The sequence below is a fragment of the Equus caballus genome, chromosome 3 (genome assembly GCF_041296265.1).
Source record: "Equus caballus isolate H_3958 breed thoroughbred chromosome 3, TB-T2T, whole genome shotgun sequence".
NCBI lineage: Eukaryota > Metazoa > Chordata > Mammalia > Perissodactyla > Equidae > Equus > Equus caballus.
The window spans coordinates 70,689,316-70,710,899 of record NC_091686.1 but is presented as its reverse complement, the minus strand read 5'-3'; the positions used below and the strand labels follow the sequence as shown (position 1 = coordinate 70,710,899).

The 21,584-nt window shown below is 33.5% G+C and overlaps 1 protein-coding gene across 2 annotated transcripts; it reads left to right on the top strand.

Moving 5' to 3' along the window:
• Positions 1-4,517: 4,517 nt before the first annotated feature.
• On the top strand, positions 4,518-21,065 carry CSN1S2 (alphaS2-casein). 2 transcript variants are annotated; one of them, XM_014738515.3, is made up of 19 exons: positions 4,518-4,570; positions 6,299-6,360; positions 7,778-7,804; positions 8,808-8,831; positions 8,914-8,955; positions 9,348-9,374; positions 10,486-10,512; positions 10,942-10,965; positions 11,246-11,272; positions 12,281-12,304; positions 12,401-12,445; positions 13,860-13,988; positions 14,519-14,545; positions 15,526-15,552; positions 16,287-16,310; positions 16,402-16,446; positions 17,338-17,451; positions 18,254-18,298; positions 20,776-21,065. In XM_014738515.3, the coding sequence occupies exons 2-18, from the start codon at positions 6,310-6,312 to the stop codon at positions 18,263-18,265; spliced, it is 696 nt and encodes a 231-aa protein (XP_014594001.2). In that variant the 5' UTR covers positions 4,518-4,570; positions 6,299-6,309; the 3' UTR covers positions 18,266-18,298; positions 20,776-21,065. The 2 variants fall into 2 exon arrangements, with proteins under 2 accessions (XP_014594001.2, NP_001164238.1); NM_001170767.2 differs by lacking the exons at positions 10,942-10,965; positions 11,246-11,272 and having other exon boundaries at positions 4,532-4,570; positions 20,776-21,032.
• The last annotated feature ends 519 nt before the right edge of the window (positions 21,066-21,584 follow it).

The following is a 21,584-nucleotide window of genomic DNA, read 5'->3' as shown; positions in this document are numbered from 1 at the left end:
TAGAGTAGATTACTTAACAATAATTGTAACTACACAGGTGAATCTCAAAAACATTTTGCCATGTGACAAAAGCCAGACACCACAGAGTATGTGCTTTCTGATTACACACAAATGATGTTCTAAAACAGTAAAAGCTAATTTTTGATTTATTAATATGAGTAATTGTTTCTGAGAGAGGTGATCAACTGGGAAAGGGCGGGAAGAATCTTCACGGGGTGATGGAAGCATTACATACCTTGACCTTGGTAACCGATTGACCTATACATTCACAATGTGTGTATTTCACCACACATAAATAATACCTTAATTTATTAAGAGCCCTCGGTTAATGAAAAGGAAAATTGTTATCAATACAGTTGAAGCTTCATCCTCCCCATCCACTTCCATTCCCAACCAAAGATCCTCAAAGGGAACCATAATTTTGAAATTAGTATATATGCTTCCCAGGCATTATATTAGATGTGAACTACACATGTGCATAGCTATTAAATTGATAGTAGGTGTTTAGCTTTAAAAGTCTTTTTTTCTGTGTAATAAAGTAACATTTTTATTTTAAGAGGTAACTGTACATATTTTGAGTTTGCATAAGATTGCGTTCAGAGATTTCTCAAAGCATACCAAAAACATAATATTAACTATATCTTCTTTTTAGAAAAAAATGGTGGGGCTGGCCCCACAGCCGAGCCGTTAAGTTCGCAAGCTCTGCTTTGGCAGTCCAGGCTTTTGCTGGTTTGGATCCTGGGCATGGACATGGCACCCCTCATCAAGCCATGCTGAGGTGGCATCCCACAAAGCTCAACCAGAGGCACTCACAACTAGAATATCCAACTATGTACTGGGGGGCGTTGGGGAGAAGAAGAAGGGAAAGAAAAAAAAGAAGAAGAAGATTGGCAACAGATGTTAGCTCAGGTGCCAATCTTTAAAAAAAAAGAAAAGAAACAAACTGTTAGATATATTTCTCATAAATTATTCTTCACAGATCAAATTAATTTAATGTTTTTTTCTACAAGAGACCAGTTCCTCTCATACTTAGAAATTAACGAAAGCTTCCAAATTACTTCCAATGAATCAATATTCACTAATCAATTATTAACATTCTTAATGATAACTGACAGTTCTTGACTTATTTCTAGCTCTTATTAACCCGTGTTCAAGTTTTATTTCCATTCTCAAAGAGCTGTTGGCCATTTTTTTGTGTTTGCTTATGACTCTCAATTCTCTCAACTTTGCACAAACTCCCCCATACATTATTTTCTTTCTGGACTTCCTGGTTCTTATACCTAAGGATATTTCTGTATCTATGTGTCTTGATGAACCATATTCATTGTAAGATTTTAAACATATGACAACAATATACATACACCCATTGAAATAATACAGGACTTCCTAAATTATAGGATTTCTTTTCTTTCTCTCTATTTATATTCTACTGAACACGCATACTCCAGGCCTTTTAATTCTAACTCGTGGTAAGAGCTGCCTTTTTCCCCCATCCTCATATTAACTGTATGCCAGTAGCATCAGAAAAGACTGAAATCATGATGCTGATAGGGCTTTGTATTTAGTATGTTCTTTAATATTTTCATCAATCTCATTAGTTAAGTATTATCATACACTGTTTACTCTATATTCCAACTTAAATTTTTAATTTGCACCTCTTACTTAACTTTTACAAAACTAAGCTCCTGATGTTTTCTCCATAAACCAGCTCCTCTGTCAATCTTTGCCATCTCAGTAAACAGTAACCACATTACTCCGTGTGATCAAGCCGAAGATCTGGAGTAAATATACAGTATTCCATGTGATCGAGCCAAAAACTAGAGTAACTATTGAACTTTTCCTTTCTCTGTCACCTCATTTCTAATCTATTAATGTCTATTTGCTCTAATTTTTGAAGTATGTCTAGAATATGACAATTTCTCACCATGCCCACTGCTGCCACAGTCACATGTCTACATTATTACATAGACTCCAAAATGGTCATATTTCTTCCCTCAACCTGTTCATGATCAAACAAACCATGTATTATTTATCATGTGTTCATCTCTCTCAGTGAGTTAAAATATAAGTTCCATGAGAGCAGAGATTTTTCTTTTTCTTTTAACTTTTCTATGGCTTTCTTCTAGATCTTAGAACAATTCCTGGCACATACTAGGTACCCAAGAATCATTCACTAAATAAAGTAAAGAATCTCAACTACATTTTCAATTTAAATATCTGTCCAAATATTTTGTTCATAGCATATATAAAATGTAGTTTGAGTACATCAAAGATTTGGGAGATCTTTTCACAGATGGGTTCAAATTTCAACTGGAACTTCATGAACACATGGGATGGACGTTTACAAGGCAAATAATGTAATGGAAGGGCATTCCAGTCAGAAGGAATATGGGACATTTCATGGTGTGCTCTAGAAAGATTGTGAATGAGGCATAAGACATGTCAACAAATGTGGCAGAAATATCTCTTGGGAAGATTTTGAATGACTTTGAATTTTGTGTTAAATATCTTGATTGTTACCTTAGACAGTATAAGAGACCATAGAAATATTTTGATTCAGCAAAATTACCTGTTACAGATATTTTAGAAAGAAAATATTTGTGAGGATGCTGTGGAAAATGCATTTTAGAAATAACACGTATGAGATTGGAAGATCCATTAGGAAACTGATCATGATTATCTATGCAGTGGAAGACAAACTGGAGCAGAAGCAATGAATAGAAGAGATTAGGAGGAAGAAGCCACAAGTATGAAGTTTTCCAAGAAGTTTGGTGGTGAATGAAAGGAGAAATGGCACAGACTGATGAGATGGTATCTGTAGAATGAAGGAGAATTGAGGATATTGTAGGCTAAGCAAAGGAACAAGTACAAACAAAGTAAGTCAAACTAAGAGGAAAAGGGGATAAACAGGAAGCAGGAAGGAGGAGCAGCTGGACTCACAAAATGTGAGAAGGAACTCAGAAGAGATACTAGAGAGTCACAGAAATGAACAAGCATGATTTTCTGGTTTCCATGCTCTTAGAAATTAAAAGCGATGAGTAAGAGATGAAACTGTTACTGCTAAAGTAACCAAGTAGCCCTGATGGCCTGGGGAAATTAAAGTGTTTACTTCAATATCCACCAAGTGTCAGGCCAACCTAAGTGGCAGATTTGCAGTGATGAAAAGCCAGATTTCTTCTCCAGAGGACAAAGTTATTTAAATAGTTCCATAAAATATAAGATGGTTGTTAGACAGTAGTAAAGGAGCCATGAAAATCAGAAACAGATTAAAATATAGCAGTTAAGTGAAACATAATCTCATGGAGAAACAGCTTTAAGCTGTTAAATACCATGTGTAGTAATTGGTCTTCTTTAGTCTTAAAAATGTAATCACATGTGGTAAATTTCACAAAGATTTCTACACAAAATTACTAGGAATTTCAACATCTTGATGCTTAAACATTAATGCTTTAGCTAACCAGAAGACTTGGTTTTTCCATATAATTCATTTGCCAATAAATATATGAACCTAGAAACTAGTATTTTCTCCAGAGAGCTCAAGTTGGCTGCACTTGAGCAGAATCCAGCTGTGCTTGTGTTCTGTCCGGAGACACAATATTTTTAAACAGTTTTAATTCATTGACAATCAATATACAGAAATGTTCCACACAAATTATGAAACATTTAGCTTATCTAAAACAATGGAAGATGTGGCATAGATATTACATGTCAAAATTGAATGGAGCTGAGTCCCAGCTTTCCCCTTCACACCAGGCCTGCCCTTTCAGCAAGGCCATGGTCCCCACAACCTTACTTGCCTTAAACCTCTACCTACTTTAGGCTCTTATATTACCTGCCTGGTTGCTACAGCCACTTCATTTCGTGACTTCTGAAAAAGTAGGTGCCATATAGATACCAATTCATTTTGCACAAATTATTGCTAATCATTACAATTTTATAAATTAGATTAAATATGATTATTATTATTTTGCAGATTCAGAAACTACTGAGAGAAGAAAGGAAATGCTTATGAAAGTTACCTCGAGTTAGCAGGAGAGCCGAGTTTCCCATTATATCACACAGACTTGCCTATGATAACCATATATTTAATGCTGGCAGACTATAAGCAATGAAGATGGGAAATATATATTTTTACGTATTACTGACATTTTAATTAACATATCCAAAATGTTATTTTAGATATTTACTCAAGATGTTTTAGACTGGAAGACACACTGAGGTGCCTCTAGGAAAAAAATAGAAACTTATCCTGAACTACATTAAGTTTGTGACACAGGTGAGTCGCACAAACGTGAAATGTAGACGATCGCTATACATTATAACATCCTCATTTCCTGTTATCATGTTCTAAATCAACCTGAGTGCAAGCACTCCTTGGAATCTATGGTACAAAAATTGGATGGAAAAGCAATTTCTAATCATCATGACTTCTTAGAATTCAAATCCTTTTTGGGTATTTTAAACCACAAAATTACCATCTCACGGAGGAACAGGGTTTAAATAGTGCTGCGATAATTTGTCTCAGATCTCCCACTGCCTGCACTTTCTTGTCTTCCATTTAGGAAACAGGGTAATGTTTTCATTTATTCTTTTGTTATTCTATATGCCTTGTAATATTGTAAAACCTAATAACATTGTTCTAAAAAATATTTTTAAAGAAACTAATGTCAGTGTACCTTAAGAGGCTTTGAAAAATTGTTTTATAACTAATGTAAGCTACTGCTTTATTTTCTTTTCAGTGCTTCTGGATACAATTAACATAGAGACACTGATAACTTTATTATACTGCTCTATTTTATGATGAAGTGCCAAAGTCTTATTTTAAGGACAAGTTCATCATAACGAGGTTTTTGGACATGCAGGGCAATGCATATTTGATGTGTGGCCTCCTGGATCACTTTCTTCATCTGTTAATCAGACACATTAACCTAACATAATTGTTCTGGAGACTAGAGATAATATTTACAACACACCCAGCACACAGTCTCTGGCACATAGTGGGTGCTTAGTAACTGCAACTGTCTGTATTTCTCATGTATCAACATGCTAAAAGCATTTCTTTAACTCTCAGTTAACATTTGTCCATGTTCCAATATTTTATCCATGGAAAATAAAATGTATAAGTAAAATTGAGGTAAGGCACTATGTATAGTAAATTTATTTCAGATTTTGAGGCAGTAATATGTTTATAATCTTATTTAAAAACATTGTCATTGTGAAATGCTTCTAAAATTAATACCATACACATCATCCTGTAAGAGGAAACATACGTCTGAGAATTTTAGTAGGAATGAGAAATTAAAAACAAAATTAGGTAATGCAAATCTTAAGACAGAGAATAATGCCTGTATGTACACATTCTCTAGATGTGCATAGATATGGACCACCAGCAAATTTAACACTGTTTGAGTAAAATAAAATCTTGCCCTTTAAAAGTAATTAATTTGTTTGTAGAGCCAGAGAGTAAAACACTGTTATATATCAAAAGTGCATTAGAATAACTTTATTTCACTTTTCAGTTCTCTGTTTAACCACAGGAAAGGTTGAGTTGATATGTGGTCAGAAAACCTCGTGGACTTATGTGCAGTCACAGCACTAGAGATTGGGCTGGAAGGGATCTTAGAAATCAAGGATCCTTCATCAAGTGCCTCTTATGCTAGATATCTGAAATGAAGGACAGTGGTGTTCAGTGACTTGCTCAAGTTTCAGCAGCCAGTCCCTGGTCAAGCTGGGACCAGCAGGCCTGTTGGCCCTCACACAGTATTACTTCTACCTGCTACTTCTCTTTATGAGGGAGCCAGACTGCATGTTGTGGCAGCTCAACTGAAATGTGTTTAAAAATTAGTTCCTCTTGTATTTTGCATTTCAGACAGCCATTCTTCACAATATTGAGGAAGAGTTGTAAATAATGATACCTAATAGATTATAGTTATTTTTTTCATCAGTGTCTGGAATAGTACATGGCATGTGATTGTAAACATTCATTGAATAACTAAGTGAATAAATAAATTAACCAATTATACACAAGGCCAAGAATCCTACTAACTTGCTATATCAGAAAGGAACTTCTACATTTTAGAAACCAAGATTTACATTATGTTCTGTTCATAAAATTTCTCTATTTAAAGAGCTTGTCATATTCATAACCATGTGTTTCTCAATGAATTTGAGTTTATCAGTCTTCATGCTTCTTTCCCAACTATCTGGAACAAAGATAAATTCATACATAATTAATGAGGAAATATGCATTTTAAGGAGAGTAAAACCATTACTGATTTGCTGCATATCTATTTCACAGGACTAATAACCATGAAGTTCTTCATTTTTACCTGCCTTTTGGCTGTTGCTCTTGCAAAGCATGTAAGTATAATGAGTTTATGAGTTATGTTATTCTTATTTAAATGTAAGAAGCATAAATCTTTTATGCAGACAGTGGCAGGGATAGGCAGCAAGGAATAGAGACTAGTGTGTGAGCTTTAAAACCTATAATCAAAGATAGCATTGGCCCGGCCTCCACAAGATAGCAAGATGGACAAAAATATTTTTGCTAAAGTATTCTCTTTGTAGGGTTGGGAGTTTTTAGTTATAAGTTAAAAGGCATACACTTCCTTCCATATATATTTGAATTTACTGGGAAAATATTTTCACTCCAAGAAGAATTTCCAAAAGGTAAGAAATATATTATGCCGTAAAAAGGATATCTTTGAAAGTGCAGGAAAGCCACAGATAAAATGTAAATTCCAAAACCATCTCTTAAGCAAGTGTCAGAATTTCATCATTCTTGATTACATAGTTCTGAATCCGTGATGTTTAGACAGGAAACAGAGATGTGTTGAAAAGCGGTAACTTTGAAAATTGCTTGCCAAATAACCTAATGCAAAATAGTCCCTTAGCTTCTCAAAGCATCATATTCTTATAGTTAGAATGTGGTAATAATATTCATATCATCAAATGATAAGGATGGACTAGATACTTCACGTGAAGTGCTCTGAAAACACACACACAAAAACAAATGTATGTAATCTATTAATTTCCTCAGGAGTAACTCTCAGATTTTTTCCTTACCCTGCAGCCCACACCACCAATCCCTCTCCCGTACCCAACATCTCACTTCCCACAAGTGCACCGGATCCTCAGCGTGATCAGCCTTCTCTGCTTCTGTGTTTCCATATCTCACACATAGATCTTGAAAAGTTTTTGTTATTTTTTAAAGTTAGAGCCAATGTAAGAGCATAGCGAGGGTAAGAGCTCCATTTAGGCAAATAGAAAAAAAAAAAAGAATGCTTTGATGATGAATCTTACGCCAAACTTGACTGTTTCTTCTGTTTATAATCCACTAGTCTGAACCGCCTTTCTCCTTTCTCTCTAAATTAGTAATTGTCATCAATCGTTCCTTTAAAGTTAGTTAAATCTAACAATTAACATGAACAACATGAAATATAATATCATGGTATTACAACATTTTAAGATTCTGTAGCACACCTACAGGTATATTCTATTATATTTTGAATTGTGACTGGATTGATACTTAAAAACTGAGAACACAACCACTTCCTAAAAGTGAGAAATATATTGTCATAACAAGGATTTATTTGAAGTATAGGATGATTTGCTTATCTATATTATAGGAAACATTCACCTAAACCCTAAATATTCCCAGAAACAAATTTCTAAGTCTCTTCCCACCAAAACAGCAACAACAACAACAGTGAGGCCACTTGGCATTTTAAATAAACCATAAAACTGAAACTTGCATTTGTTTTTGTTTTTTATATAGAATATGGAGCATCGCTCCTCCAGCGAGGTAAGACATTATTATAAACATAAAATCCTTTCATCTAGTAAAAGCATAATAGCCCCAGAACTAATAATTTTTTCACCAGTAAGTCTAGAGCTATAGAGTTGGAGAAAATTGGGAATGCTGCCATAAAGAAATATATATGGAGGAGTAAAGACCAAAAATTTATGCATTCGAATATGAAGACTACATTTGTGCTTTTTTTTTCCTAAAGTCCTCTCAATAGTAATGATATTAGCTCAGAAGTCATGATGAACATTCTATCTTGTGAGGAGAGTGGCAGGAATCCATTTTACATTTCTGCAATCAAGACTCATGCTTTTCTGGATCCATATTCAATGCTAATTTCCAAATGACTTCCTGGCCATGGGTGCATAACAGGTGCCCAAAGACATCTTCAGTGTCACATAAGAATTTTCTTCTTTTCCTGTGATATATTTCATCTCTCTCTTTTTTTTTCTTTTTTTCTTTTTTTTTTTTGCTGAGGAAGATTTGCCCTGAGCTAACACCTGTGCCAATCTGCCTCTATCTTCTAAGTCGGTTGCCATCACAGCATAGCTGCTGACTGACAAGTGGTGTAGGTTCACCCTGTGGAACCGAACCTAGGCCATTGAAGTGAAGTATGCTGAACTTAACCACTAGACAACAGGGCCAGCCCCTCATCTCTTTAAAAGAGACAAAAACATAAATAAGAAGAAGAAGAAAAATTGAAGGAAATTGGAAATTGTATGGAGAAAGTAGACAATCTTCTTTTTCTTCTCTGTGGATGATATTTGGGGAAACTTGATTCAGTTATTCATAACCCAAAGCACACTGTAGAATGAGTTCATTATCTGGAAGAGAATATGTTAATTATGTAGAGGGAGTGAAACTTTGGTCAACTTTGTTCTGTAACTCAGGCAAAGATTAAATGTTATGTACCCAAGAATAATAGTTGTAGATTGATACTTCATTGCTAGTATGAATACAATTTAAGTAAATAAGTTATATTGTTTTCCTTTTTTCTAAGGACTCTGTCAACATCTCCCAGGAAGTAAGTCCTAACTTTTTAAATTACATATATTTTAACTTTTTTATTTAATCAAGGTTATAAAATATATTTATTTATTTTATAGAAATTTAAGCAGGAAAAGTATGTGGTCATTCCTACCAGTAAGGTAAAGTTTAATTATTTGAATTATTAATCTTTCATTAATGAGATATCTTTTCCTATCAAACATGGGTCATTTTCTCATTCACCCAAAAATGAGCATTACTTTTAACTATGATTATGAAAATGACAATGCTTTCATTGCTTTACCAAAATACTATGGACTAATCATGAAGTGGATCCTAGGAAAAGATTTGTGAGCCATTTGTGAGTCACATTATTAAATCAGAATGTCTTTGAAAGAATTTTTTGCTAATGGTCCATCACTTTACTTGTCTTCCCCTATTCTGTAATCTTTTGGCCACAAAATTGTATTTTCTTTGCTATCACTTTGTGCCTAAAAATGTTATACTGCCTTTCAGTAAATGCTATATCCCTGTTGGTTTTGTTTTCTTTTAGGAGAGTATTTGTTCCACATCCTGTGAGGTATATATTTATTTCTAATCTATAGAACAATATGAAGTAAAAATATTATAGCACTTTGAACCAAATTGAAATTAACTTGGATTTGGAAAATATATTCCAATTCAGTCAAATTTGAAAATGAAGATTGTTTTAAAAGAATTAGACCAAAATTACATCCTTTCATAAAAATTGTATGAATAATTCATTGAAGAAAATAGATTTTTGCATGAATCAATTCCCAGAGTTTATGAGGAATCAAGAGCTTGTCTTTTAGTGGTTTGCTTTCTTAAAAGCCCCAAACCTAACATTTTCTTTTTTAAATTTCTTTTCCTATTGCAATATTTTTCTTGAAATTGACTCATCTAAACTTAAATCAATTTGTTTATCATATAAACAATATATATTTACTTCCAAAAGCACATTAGTTGGCCTATTGATATATTTTTCCTAATACAGTAAACAGAATAAACAATGATTAAAATAAAAAAACAAACTTATCCATGCATTGCCTAAATTAATCCTGTGTATTCATTCATTCCTTTGCCAAACATTTATTGAACAAAACCTGTATTCCAAGTACTATCTCAATCTCTAGGGATGCAATAATTAACATAACCATCTCTGGGGATACAATAATAGATGGAATAAGCAATGACAATAAATACCACTGGTTGCATGTTTATCATCAAGTGGGAAATTCTAATATAATTCATACAAAACTCATACAATGAAGGGCCAGCTTGGAGGCGTAGTGGTTAAGTACATATGCTTTCCTTTGGCAGGCCAGGGTTTGTGGGTTTGGATCCTGGGCACGGACCTATGCCCCATTATCAAGCCATGCTGAGACAGCATCCCACATATAAAATACAGGAAGATTGGCATAGATGTTAGCTCAGCGACAATCCTCCTCAAGCAAAAAGAGGAAGATTGACAACAGATGTTAGCTCAGGGCCAATCCTTATGACCAAAAAAAAAAAAAAAAAAGAACCCACACAACTCATACAATGAAAATGAATCCATTCTAATGCTTCTCTTTATGGAATAGAGATTTTTGCTTTGTACTCAGAGGGAAATATTTTATAAACAGTACTGTGGAGGTAGTAAATCTAATTCTTTTTCTTCTCTCTTTAAGGAAGCCACAAGGAACATAAATGAAATGGTAAGAATATTTTATTTATTTGAACAATTTTTGATATATATTGCCAATATGTAACATAATATTAATGGCATCTGTAAATTTCCTTTTTTAATAAACTGGAAAGAGATTTATAAGTTGTTTAAAAATGACAGTTTTTCCCTGTCCCCTTTAGTCATATCTGCCTAAATTGGTTCATATTTGATATTGTACAAATAATGTAGAATTGATGAAAATTTTGAAATGAAACATTTTGAGTCGTGTTATTACTTTGACACAGAATGAGGGCTCTGATGATAAATATTTTAATTTAATGAATTCCTAATAAATGATATAATTTCTGAGGAGTAGTGGCATAGGCCCCAAACATTCAATTATTTGACCCTATTTATGTAGTACAACTTTAAGGCTAAATCATGCAAGTTAAGTTAACTCTCCTTTTCTTCCCATAAGGAATCTGCTAAATTTCCCATAGAGGTAAGTAATTTTAATTCACATAAAATGAAATGCTCTGGAGATTCTTCCATTTAATTATAAGATCATTTTCATCTCTTCCAATTGTTTTCCAAAGGTAATTAATAATGAACAACAAAGAAACCTGCTTATATTACTTTTATTTCAATTCTTTTAACTTATCATATTAATGATTATGTAGGTAATATGAGACATAGCCCAAATAATCACTAACATTCAAGAATAATGCTGAGGATTTCTTCTGGTCACCAGATTTTGATTATATTTATTATTATTTTTCAAGGTATATTCTAGCAGCTCATCTAGTGAGGTAAGAGACCTCTTCTTTTAACATCAAATAGCAAGTTCATCAAGAAATAGCAGATTTCCAGCAAAGGGTGCATTAATTTGTCATTAAAGTCACAAATAGGGTAAGCATTAGAGAAATCATTTGCCCAAACTTAATGTCATTTGGGGGAGATTGAAACTGACCATGTACACCATGGTGTACACATGGTGCTGACTGTGCATATCTGACTCCAGAGGAAAATGCATTTTAAAGCAAGTTAACGTTAAATCAAGGGCCTACCATTTGCCTTTGACATAGTTCTGTCCTGAAAAACCTCTCAATATTGCTTAGGGGGGCAGCGGTTCTCACAATGTTTCCCCTCACCTGCGGCCTCAGCATCATCTGGGCATTCAGATGCAGTTTAAAATGTGAGAACCTCTCGTTTCAGGGGAGGTGAGCAAGGGAATGGACAAAGGTGTGTAGGTCACTGGTACAAGAATCACCTGCTGTCATAGAAATTTCCTGTCAATAAGCATGACAGGAAAATGTGCCTGGGGAAAAAAAGCATAGCTGATGCCCTAAGCCTTGTGGCCTGAGGCACAGCCTGAAGTCTTCCTGCTCCACGTCTAGGAAGCAGGCTTTACTCTTTCTCTAAACTGCAACTCTCTCAGAGAGCCAAGGGCCACTGATAAATAACAATTGTGTCCTCTAGAAAGAGTATGCAGGATGTAGGTTACCATGCACCTTACCAAGCCTACTTTGTAATTTTTTTGTCACTTGTCTACACTCTGTAGGCATTTGATATTGTACAAATAATGTAGAATTGATGAAAATTTTGAAATGAAACATTTTGAGTCGTGTTATTGCTTTGACACAGAATGAGGGCTCTGATGATAAATATTTTAATTTAATGAATTCCTAATAAATGATATAATTTCTGAGGAGTAGTGGCATAGGCCCCAAACATTCAATTATTTGACCCTATTTATGTAGTACAACTTTAAGGCTAAATCATGCAAGTTAAGTTAACTCTCCTTTTCTTCCCATAAGGAATCTGCTAAATTTCCCACAGAGGTAAGTAATTTTAATTCACATAAAATGAAATTAATATCATCTATCAGTGTTTTCTCTTTGCCTATTTTTATAGCAAGTGCTCTGTTTTCTAAACAGAGAGAAGAAAAGGAAGTGGAAGAAAAGCACCACCTAAAACAACTGGTAAACTTCTCATACAAATTTCCGTTCCAAGTAAACCATCATATCATGGCTGTTTCTTCTCCTAAATGCGCACATAATGCATTCTATCCCAATGAGATATTTACCCTCAAATTTACAGAAATATAATTTTTCTATTTTGTTACTTTAATTTCCATCTTATCAAATTTGTGGATTTACATTTTTTTTAAAAAAATGAGTGTTGAGCAATTATCCAGCTTATTTTGAAAGAGTTACAAACCTCAGATTTGTTTCAAGTTTAAATGATGTGAGTTTGATACCGACATAATTGAAGTATCATGTTAACGCCCACTCAACTTCTTTTTGACAATGGCATCATAGACAGATATCTCAAGAGCAAAGGTGCAAGCCATGCAGAATTATATTAGACAGTATGTACACAAATTATGTGAAAAATGCTTGGAATACAGAAATAGATGCATCTACAAAAGGTGACAATTATTATGATCATATCCCTACACACAGCAGACATTCATTTTAAAACTTTTATAACAGAAACAGCCTCTCTGAGCACTTAAAAATAGAAACTTCTTAATAAAATCTCTCTTTTTAGGAAATTCTAATTGCTATAAAGGTTGTTCTTATACTTTGTCAAATGCTTCCAGTAGCATTCTCCCTCTGTACTACTCTTAATGTAAGTATGGATTCATCCAATAATTATTCCAAGGCAATTCTAAAGACCAAGTGACATTCTATATATCCATTTATTTTCAATCTCTATGGTATAAAAATTCTCCTTAGGAAAGATGCCATTGTGATTTCATATTTAATCTGTTAAAAAAAATTTAGAGTTTGATCAAAGGCTCCAGAATTTACTAGAATATTTTTTAGCCTGATATATAGATATATAGATGATAGATAGATAGATGGCTAGATAGATAATTAGAGATATATAGATAAATATAACAGGCACTATGCAAACTACTCTGTCTATTGTCACAGATATAATCCTACATGGTGAGTAACGCTCAGAGAGATTAAGCAATCTGATCAGGGTCAAGGATTCCAGCACCCAGGATCAAGCGAATTAAAGTTCAGTTCTATCCAACTCCAAAGACCAGACTTCTCACACATGTGGAAAAGAAATGACAGACATTTACCTTGTAATTCAAGAAATTTTCCTTTTCCTTTTTATACATACTTTTGTTTTTTCACATAGGTATTGTTCTGGAGGCTTCAATTAATCATATAATTTCTTTAATTCTGCAATTTACTATAAATGTAGACAGACAGTAAACTTTATGTGCTCAGACTATTCTTTTGTTAAGTAAATTAGCCATCATTTATAAACTATCTAATTAAATAAAGTTCTAAGTAATTTAGCTCTCCAAGATCTTCTTGCCCCTGGAGGAGATTCAATGTTGGAGCAAAGATTGATAATTTCTTTTCTTTCTAGAACAAAATCAACCAGTTTTATGAGAAGTTGAACTTCCTCCAATATCTCCAGGCCCTTCGTCAACCTCGGATTGTCCTGACCCCATGGGATCAGACTAAGACAGGGGACTCCCCCTTTATTCCTATTGTGGTGAGCGCTGCTTTTTGTTGTTTGTGGTTTTGCTTTTGGTTCTGTTTTTCTTCTTTGTTTTTGGGGAGGGATGAGCTAAGGATAAAGATATGTAAAATAGCTAGAGACAAAATGCCCAACAAGTTCTAACTTAGAAAGTAGAACAATTGTAAAGAAAATCTTATAGTCCAGAAATTAAATCATAAACAATATAGTCCAGATATAGTAATAAATGAAAGTAACAATAACGACAAATAAGTAATTTCATTTAAATTTAACATATGTGTCCTAAATGTTGCTCATATTTTATTTTGCTTGGTTCTTCCAACAATTCTCTAATGCAGGAGGGGATAGAAATCATTATCTTCATGTAACGAAAAGACTGTAATGTAAGAAAATGCAAGGAAGTGAAGTAACTCACACGACTTCCAAGTTCTTTCTTCCAGTTTGTTTCACGAAACAGTTTTGTCTTAGGGAAATTTTTCTTATATGAGGAATAAATAACAAAAGTCCTCTTGTCTTGGCCTTTTTTTTTTTTTTCTGGGATACAGAACACAGAACAGCTCTTCACCAGTGAGGTAAGGCATTTTACTACAAACACAGTATCTCAGTAACTAGCAAGATATTATACACTTATTATGCATTGTACTAGAGTCTTTGAACTCTTTTTCTAAGCAATAATTCTCAATTTACAAAATATGGTAGAATTGGAACTTCAGGTCTCTCAGAAAAATTTGTGGATGGCAGAACAGAAATGCACACATCCAAGGATGTAAAGATTAGATTTGTGCTAGTGGACTTTACCAAAAATTTTAATACTGCTTTTTTTTAAAGTCACCCATTAATATTGCTATCACACCAGAAGACGTGTACATCTTAAATTTTGTAAACAGAGTGGGAAGAATCCAGTGTATCATTCTGGAATAAGGACTCTAGTTCACTCAGATCCATACAAAGTGCTATTGTTCCAATGTCTCCCTGCACGCATATCACAAAATACTAAAAACATTTTCGCATCACCTAAAAAAAATTCTCATTTTATTCCTACTTACTTCATCTCTGAGAATGAGTAAAAGTCTAAAAAAGAAAAGAAAAGAAAAATGGCAATTTTATAAATAGGATTAAAATGTATCATTTCAATTTCTTTTAAGGACTCTACCAGCTTCTCTCAGGAAGCAAAAACATTTATATAACTATATTTAAGAAATTACTTTTTATTTTTTTATGGCTATACAATAAACATTACTTATTTTGTATAAATATAAGCAAGAAAAGGATGTAGTCACGCATACCAGTCAGATGAAATTTATCTTTTTATTGGTTCCCTGATGAGCTATGTCATTCATCACTCATTTAAGAAACACATATTTAGCAAGTACTATGTCCCTTCCATGCTCCTGGATCTTGAGGATACAACAGCGATTAAAAGCAGCAATAAAAATAAATTCAATTTTGTTCTTCTATAGAAAAGGGGTTTTTCTGTATACATTCAAGAGGAAATTATGTATAACCAATATAGTGAGAATGAAGTGTCTAATTCTTCTTTTATTTCTTTAAGGAAATCCCAAAGAAGACTGTTGATATGGTAAAGTATTGCTTCTATAAAAAGCTATATTTAATTAATATTTTCAAAAACTAATATTAAAATATTAATAGTAGGCACATCGGAAATACTCTTAACATGAGTGATATTTTTAAGTTACTTAAAAATACGTCTCTCTACCTCTTAACTTTATTTCTCTCACTTGTCCTGAATTCTTTCAATTAAGTCCTTCCATGTAAGCAAGACCCTTCCAAGTAGCATAAGTTTTATATGATTTCCACTGTGTTTTTCTTTTTCAAAAAATCAGATTTTTACTCCTTTTGGAACTTGAAATTTTACTGCAATCTTTCTTTTTCTCCTGTGGCCACTAATAAAAAACAGGTGTTCCCAGAAAAGTCATGCAGGCTTTGCCACATACCTCAGCTGATCTGATTAGCTTTTCTTTCTTCTCTCTCCCTCACTCATTCTATCTTTCTATTTTTTGCATGTGCCTATACTCCACAAGAATTTGTACAATATAGATAAACGAAAATTTTCAAATAAAACATATTTGCAGTAAAGTACCATTATCTTAACACAGAGAATGCTCTGATAATGAATATTTAAACTCATTTAATTCATAATAAATTCCTATAAAGCAGCACTTTGTTTCTTGGAAGCAGTGGCTTGGCCCTGATTTATTAAAACAATTAGCCCTAGTTGTCTGCTATAACGACTTAGACAAAATTACTGGTGGGCTATCCAAGTAAAGCCGATTCTCATTTTCTTTCCCCAAGGAATCAACTGAGGTAGTCACTGAGGTAAGTAATTTTCATTCAAACAAAATTAATTAAATATCATCCCATAATATTTTCTTTTATATTTATCATGCTTTGCTTTTGTTGTTAACAGAAAACTGAGCTGACTGAAGAAGAAAAGAATTACCTAAAACTTCTGGTAAATTTTCCATAGAGGCGTTCATAACACAACCAGACTCCTCTTAGACACTGCTGAATTGCAGTCTTCTCAATCTCAATAACAAAAAAACCTTTTTATAAGTTCTCATTTTCACAAACGTCTTCCTTATACTCTGTCAGACTGTTCCGAAAACATTCTCCCATTGTACCAATTGTATCATCGCCATATATCCACCAAACCATTATTCCCCAGTTATTCTAAAAACCCATTGATTATCCATTTTGTGAAAACAGGAAAACTATTCTGAAAGCAGATGCCACTGTACTTAATTCCAATTTTAATCCCTACAATAATCTATAGTCAGGTCCATATAAATGCTTCAAAATGCAACACAGAGGTGATAAATATTTATTAATCACAAAATAGATGACGTATTATGCAAAGTGCTCTCTCTCAATTCATTTACTTCTGAAAAGTAAGTGACATTCAAAGAGATTAACAATTGACTCAGTGTCACAGATTCTACTAAATTAAAATCACACATTGTCTATGACTCTAAGAACCAGGGTTTTTCTACCAGACATGGAAAAGAAAATAAAATTGAGACATTTATCTTAGTAAATTAAGAAATTATCATTATCTTGCCTTCTGACACATCCTTTCTCTTTTTTTTCTTTTTTACTTAAGCATTTTGGCCATGGGGTCTGAATTAATCAAAGAATTTTCTCAGTTCTACGGTTCATTCTATGAATGTAAATATAGAAATAATTTTGTATGAATGAACTTTCCTTTGATTAGGTCAGCTTAGTATCATTTAGAATTTATCTAAATAAATAAAGTTTTAGTTTATTTGGTTATGTTCTGTGTGCTCTGACACATGGGATATTGGGATAATTACCTATAATTTTTTTCTAAAACAAAATCAACCAGTATTATGAGAAGTTCACCTTGCCGCAATATTTCAAGATTGTTCGTCAACACCAGACAACTATGGATCCACGGAGTCACAGAAAGACAAATTCTTACCAAATTATCCCTGTTCTGGTGAGTTCTCCTTTTTTACTTTGAATTTAAAAAGAAAATAGAGTTGTCACTTGTCATAAAAGTAAGCTAAGGAAATGAAATAAAGAAATAAAATTCCAACAAGTTCTCAAGTAGAAACTAAAACAAAATTAAATAAAAATTTCTAGGCTGGAAATTAAATTATAAATCATATAGTGCAAATACAACTACAATAATCAAAAATAATTATATTGATAAATTGGATTTACATTGGACTTAAATTTCTCAAGTGTTTGTTTATAATATTTAAGTTTATTCCTAACCTAAATGCCTAAGAATTTAAGTAATTCTTAGAGATAGGTCAAGATAGAGAATATTATTTCCATTTTATGAAAGTGTCTGAAATTCTAAAACGTAGTTAGACCAAGATCTAGTTAACATTTCTCCTTTATTCGATTAAAAAAAAAAGTGTCTTAGGAAAAAACATTTTTTTTAACATGAGAAATAAATAAGAGAGCAGGAAATTGAACACAGAGAACAGACAATTTAATATAAACAAGATAGAATTTGGAACCACAAGATCTGACATAAGTAAGCTTTTGATTTTAAATAAGTCACTCCATTTCTCAGCATAATTTTTTAATATGGTTTAGTTTTTTAGATATACAGATAGCATTTAAAGATATCTTCCCTATTATTAGAAAAGATAAGAATTTAGTATCTGCAGTTTGAATATGAGATGCCTAAAATATGTTCTAAATATTTCCATGGAGGTGTAAATATTGTCTTTGTTTGTTTATTATAGACATTTAGCTAAAATATATCATTTCTTTCTCTTTTAAAGAGGTACTTCTAAGATTCTTGAATTAACTGCTTCTACTGAATTTTGGTAAGTGTGTTTAGGCCTAGAACTTAAGCTATAATTTAAGTAGGATTTTTATGTGAACGCGACTTTAATGTTGTTAAGTAATGTGGTTAAATAATGTTGTTAAGCGCCGTGGCTGAGTAATTAAGTTCGCGCGCTCCACCTCAGCGGCCCAGGGTTTCGCTGGTTCTGATCCTGGGGACGGACGTGGCACCACTCACCAGACCATGCTGGGGCAGCGGTCCACGTAGCACAACCAGAGGCACTCACAACTAGAATATACAACTATGTACTGGGGGGCTTTGGGGAGAAGAAACAAAAAAAGATTGGCAACAGTTAGCTCAGGTGCCAATCTTTAAATAAATTTTTTAACAAATCATATTTTGGCTTATGAAATATTACCTGTGTAATTTGCATCCATGTGTTTTATAAGTATTTTGAAAATAAATTATAAGAAATTTTCTCTATAGCTGATGATAGCAGAAGCAATGGCTCTGGGAAGAAATCAACACTAACATAGTGTTCACAGAGATGTTTACCTGTCTGTCACCTTTGAGTTGAGCCGAGAAGTTCAGACTCAGCATTTTGGTTTGGTGGAAGATATATCATATCAAGAGAGTTTGCTACATAAGCCAAGCTATTTTAAAACAAATTCTCTGGAAAAACCATCATTTTTTCTTTTTAATACACAAAACCTACTTCCCTAGTTTCTCTCTGACATTTTAACCATTGCTTTAAAGCCATGATGGAGACACAAAGAAACTAACACACATCCGTGTTGTTTTTTGTGTGGTCACCTTTTATTTTTTTTATATTTTCTTTATAGTATATAGGTTATCTCCTATCTTGGGATTCCGTCTCACTCAATTTATTTTCTTGTTCTTTCACTATGTCCTACAACAGGACAAAGCAGTTTTCAGAGAAATAAGTAGTAACAGTAATAACAAGAATTTATTGAGGCCTTACAGTGTGCTAGTCACAATTCTAAAGACTTTGACTATATTAACTAATTGTGTGTTCACAGAAAAACCTGTGAAGTAGTTAATATTATCAGCTGAATTTGTGAGAAGGAGACTGAGACCCAGGGAGATTAAATAATTTTTTTGTGATCACCCTGCAAAAATGGAAAAGCCAATGAGCCGGCCCAGTGGTGTGATGGTTAAGTTCACGCTCTCTACTTAGGGGCTTGGAGTTCACAGTTTCAGATCCCAGATGCAGACCTACACACCACTCATCAAGCCATGCTGTGGTGGCATCCCACATACAAAATAGAGGAAAATTGGCACAGCTGTTAGCACAGGGCCACTCTTCCTCAAGCAAAAAGAGGAAGATTGGCTATAGATGTTAGCTCGGGGCCAATCTTCCTCACAAAAAAAAAAAGAGAGAGAGAGAGAGAGAAAAGCCAAGAATCTAATACAGATTTCTGGCCCTGGAGCTCCAGCACTCCATTACTGATGCCAAACCACACCCAAAGTCCAGCTAGACGATTTTTTGAAAGAATGTTTTTTAACTTTAGGTACATTATCACAAACTTGATTTGCTTTGTCATGTCATTTCAGCCTTCCTAATGATGAAAAAGCGTCAGATAACTTCACAAAATAATCTTATGTGAGAAAAATAAAAGTGTAACTACTATGTATAAGAGCTAAAAATACACTTGTATTTTATAGATAAGAATAGTCCCTTTGCTATCATTATTTATTTATTTATTCTACTTGCTTCAAAAGCTGATCACGTGTCCCATAGTGTGAGAGACCGAAATAAGATACCGAACTTATCCTCATTAAGCTGTTCTAGACAAGGACACAGAAATGGCTGACTGCTCAGTTAGAGCCATGAGAACATATGGTAGTACAAGGTCAAGTGAGGCATCACACTTAAGTCCTAAACTGAGTCTTTTCCGATAATTAGAAATAGACTAAGCGAAGTAATAGCAGAGAAAAAAGTAAGGCACCAGGTATTGAGTTGACAGAAAAACTACAAAAGAAATTAAAAAATATACAATAGGTTTCGAAGAATTTAATAATTTTAAGGTGATTTCTTAAAATATTAGCTCAAATTTTGCATAATAAAATTATTTTACTAAAATCTGATTTCAGTTAGATCAAAAGGTTTAAAATGTAAGAATCAGTAATATTTTGTATGTCTAATAAACTATTTAGAAAAGAAGAATAAATGTTCCTTCAAAACTGGCTGAAAATGTAAATACTTACCATTTAATAAATAAATATAAATATTACTTTTGTACGCTGGATTGAAGAGCTTGACTATTAACTTTCAGTAACTCGTTAATCGTTCAACAAATAGTTATTAATATCCTACTATGTGCTAAGTATCATGCGGGGCACTAGAAAATATTAACTAATAGTAGTTATAAATAATAACATTCTACCAGACTAGGATGGATGTGTGTGTGTATGTATATGTGTGTGTGCTGTATACATACATTATCTTCTGGAATATGTGTAATAAATAATACAATATTATCTTTTTCTTTTTAGGTTTGACTGGAAAATCTATCTTCTACAGTTTCTTATCTACCATATTATTACATATCACCAGCATGTTTGGAGATGCCTATGAACAAGGCCGAAGCATCAAGCCAAATGAAGACTGTGCAGAATATTTTCCGAATTGTTTCTACTCTTCCTGTTAGTTCATATTGAATACGCTGGGTCTGTATCATGGTTTCATACAAACTGGGCTGATGATTATTTAAGATGTTTTCACCACTCTTTCTGAGTTAGAGAACCACATTTCTTTTCCCCAAAATAAAATTTCAAATGCATTATTTGGTGTGTAATCATCATTTCCATCATTCATACTGGCCCACTAGGCAACTGATGATAATGTAAATAGTCCTTTAACAATTAACTTTAAACCAGGTTGGCTACCAATGAAATAACTGTACACTTTCTGGGCACTTCAATTTTACTTCTCTTAACGGATAACTTTGAATACTGCAAATTATATTCTCCAATCACAGCTGGGTTCACAGTACTGTTCAGCCATCATTCCACCATCTCTCTGATTTATTCATGCTCATAATTTGTGAAGCATTAAGCCCAAACCGTCATCAGAGCCCCAGTCCTTCCCTTTCACTTCACATTGTCACACTAAAGTTAGGGAGTCAGACATTGAGAACATAAACCTTCCAAGGCTGCCCATTAATGGCATCAACAAATGAAGAAACAGCAAAAGCAAATAAGTAGGTATATGCATGGGTTATAAGGGAAAACTCTAAAGGACCGAACACATCCAGAGAAGATGGAGGCAGGGCGAAAGTCAAAGGGAAGTAGATCAGGGAGAA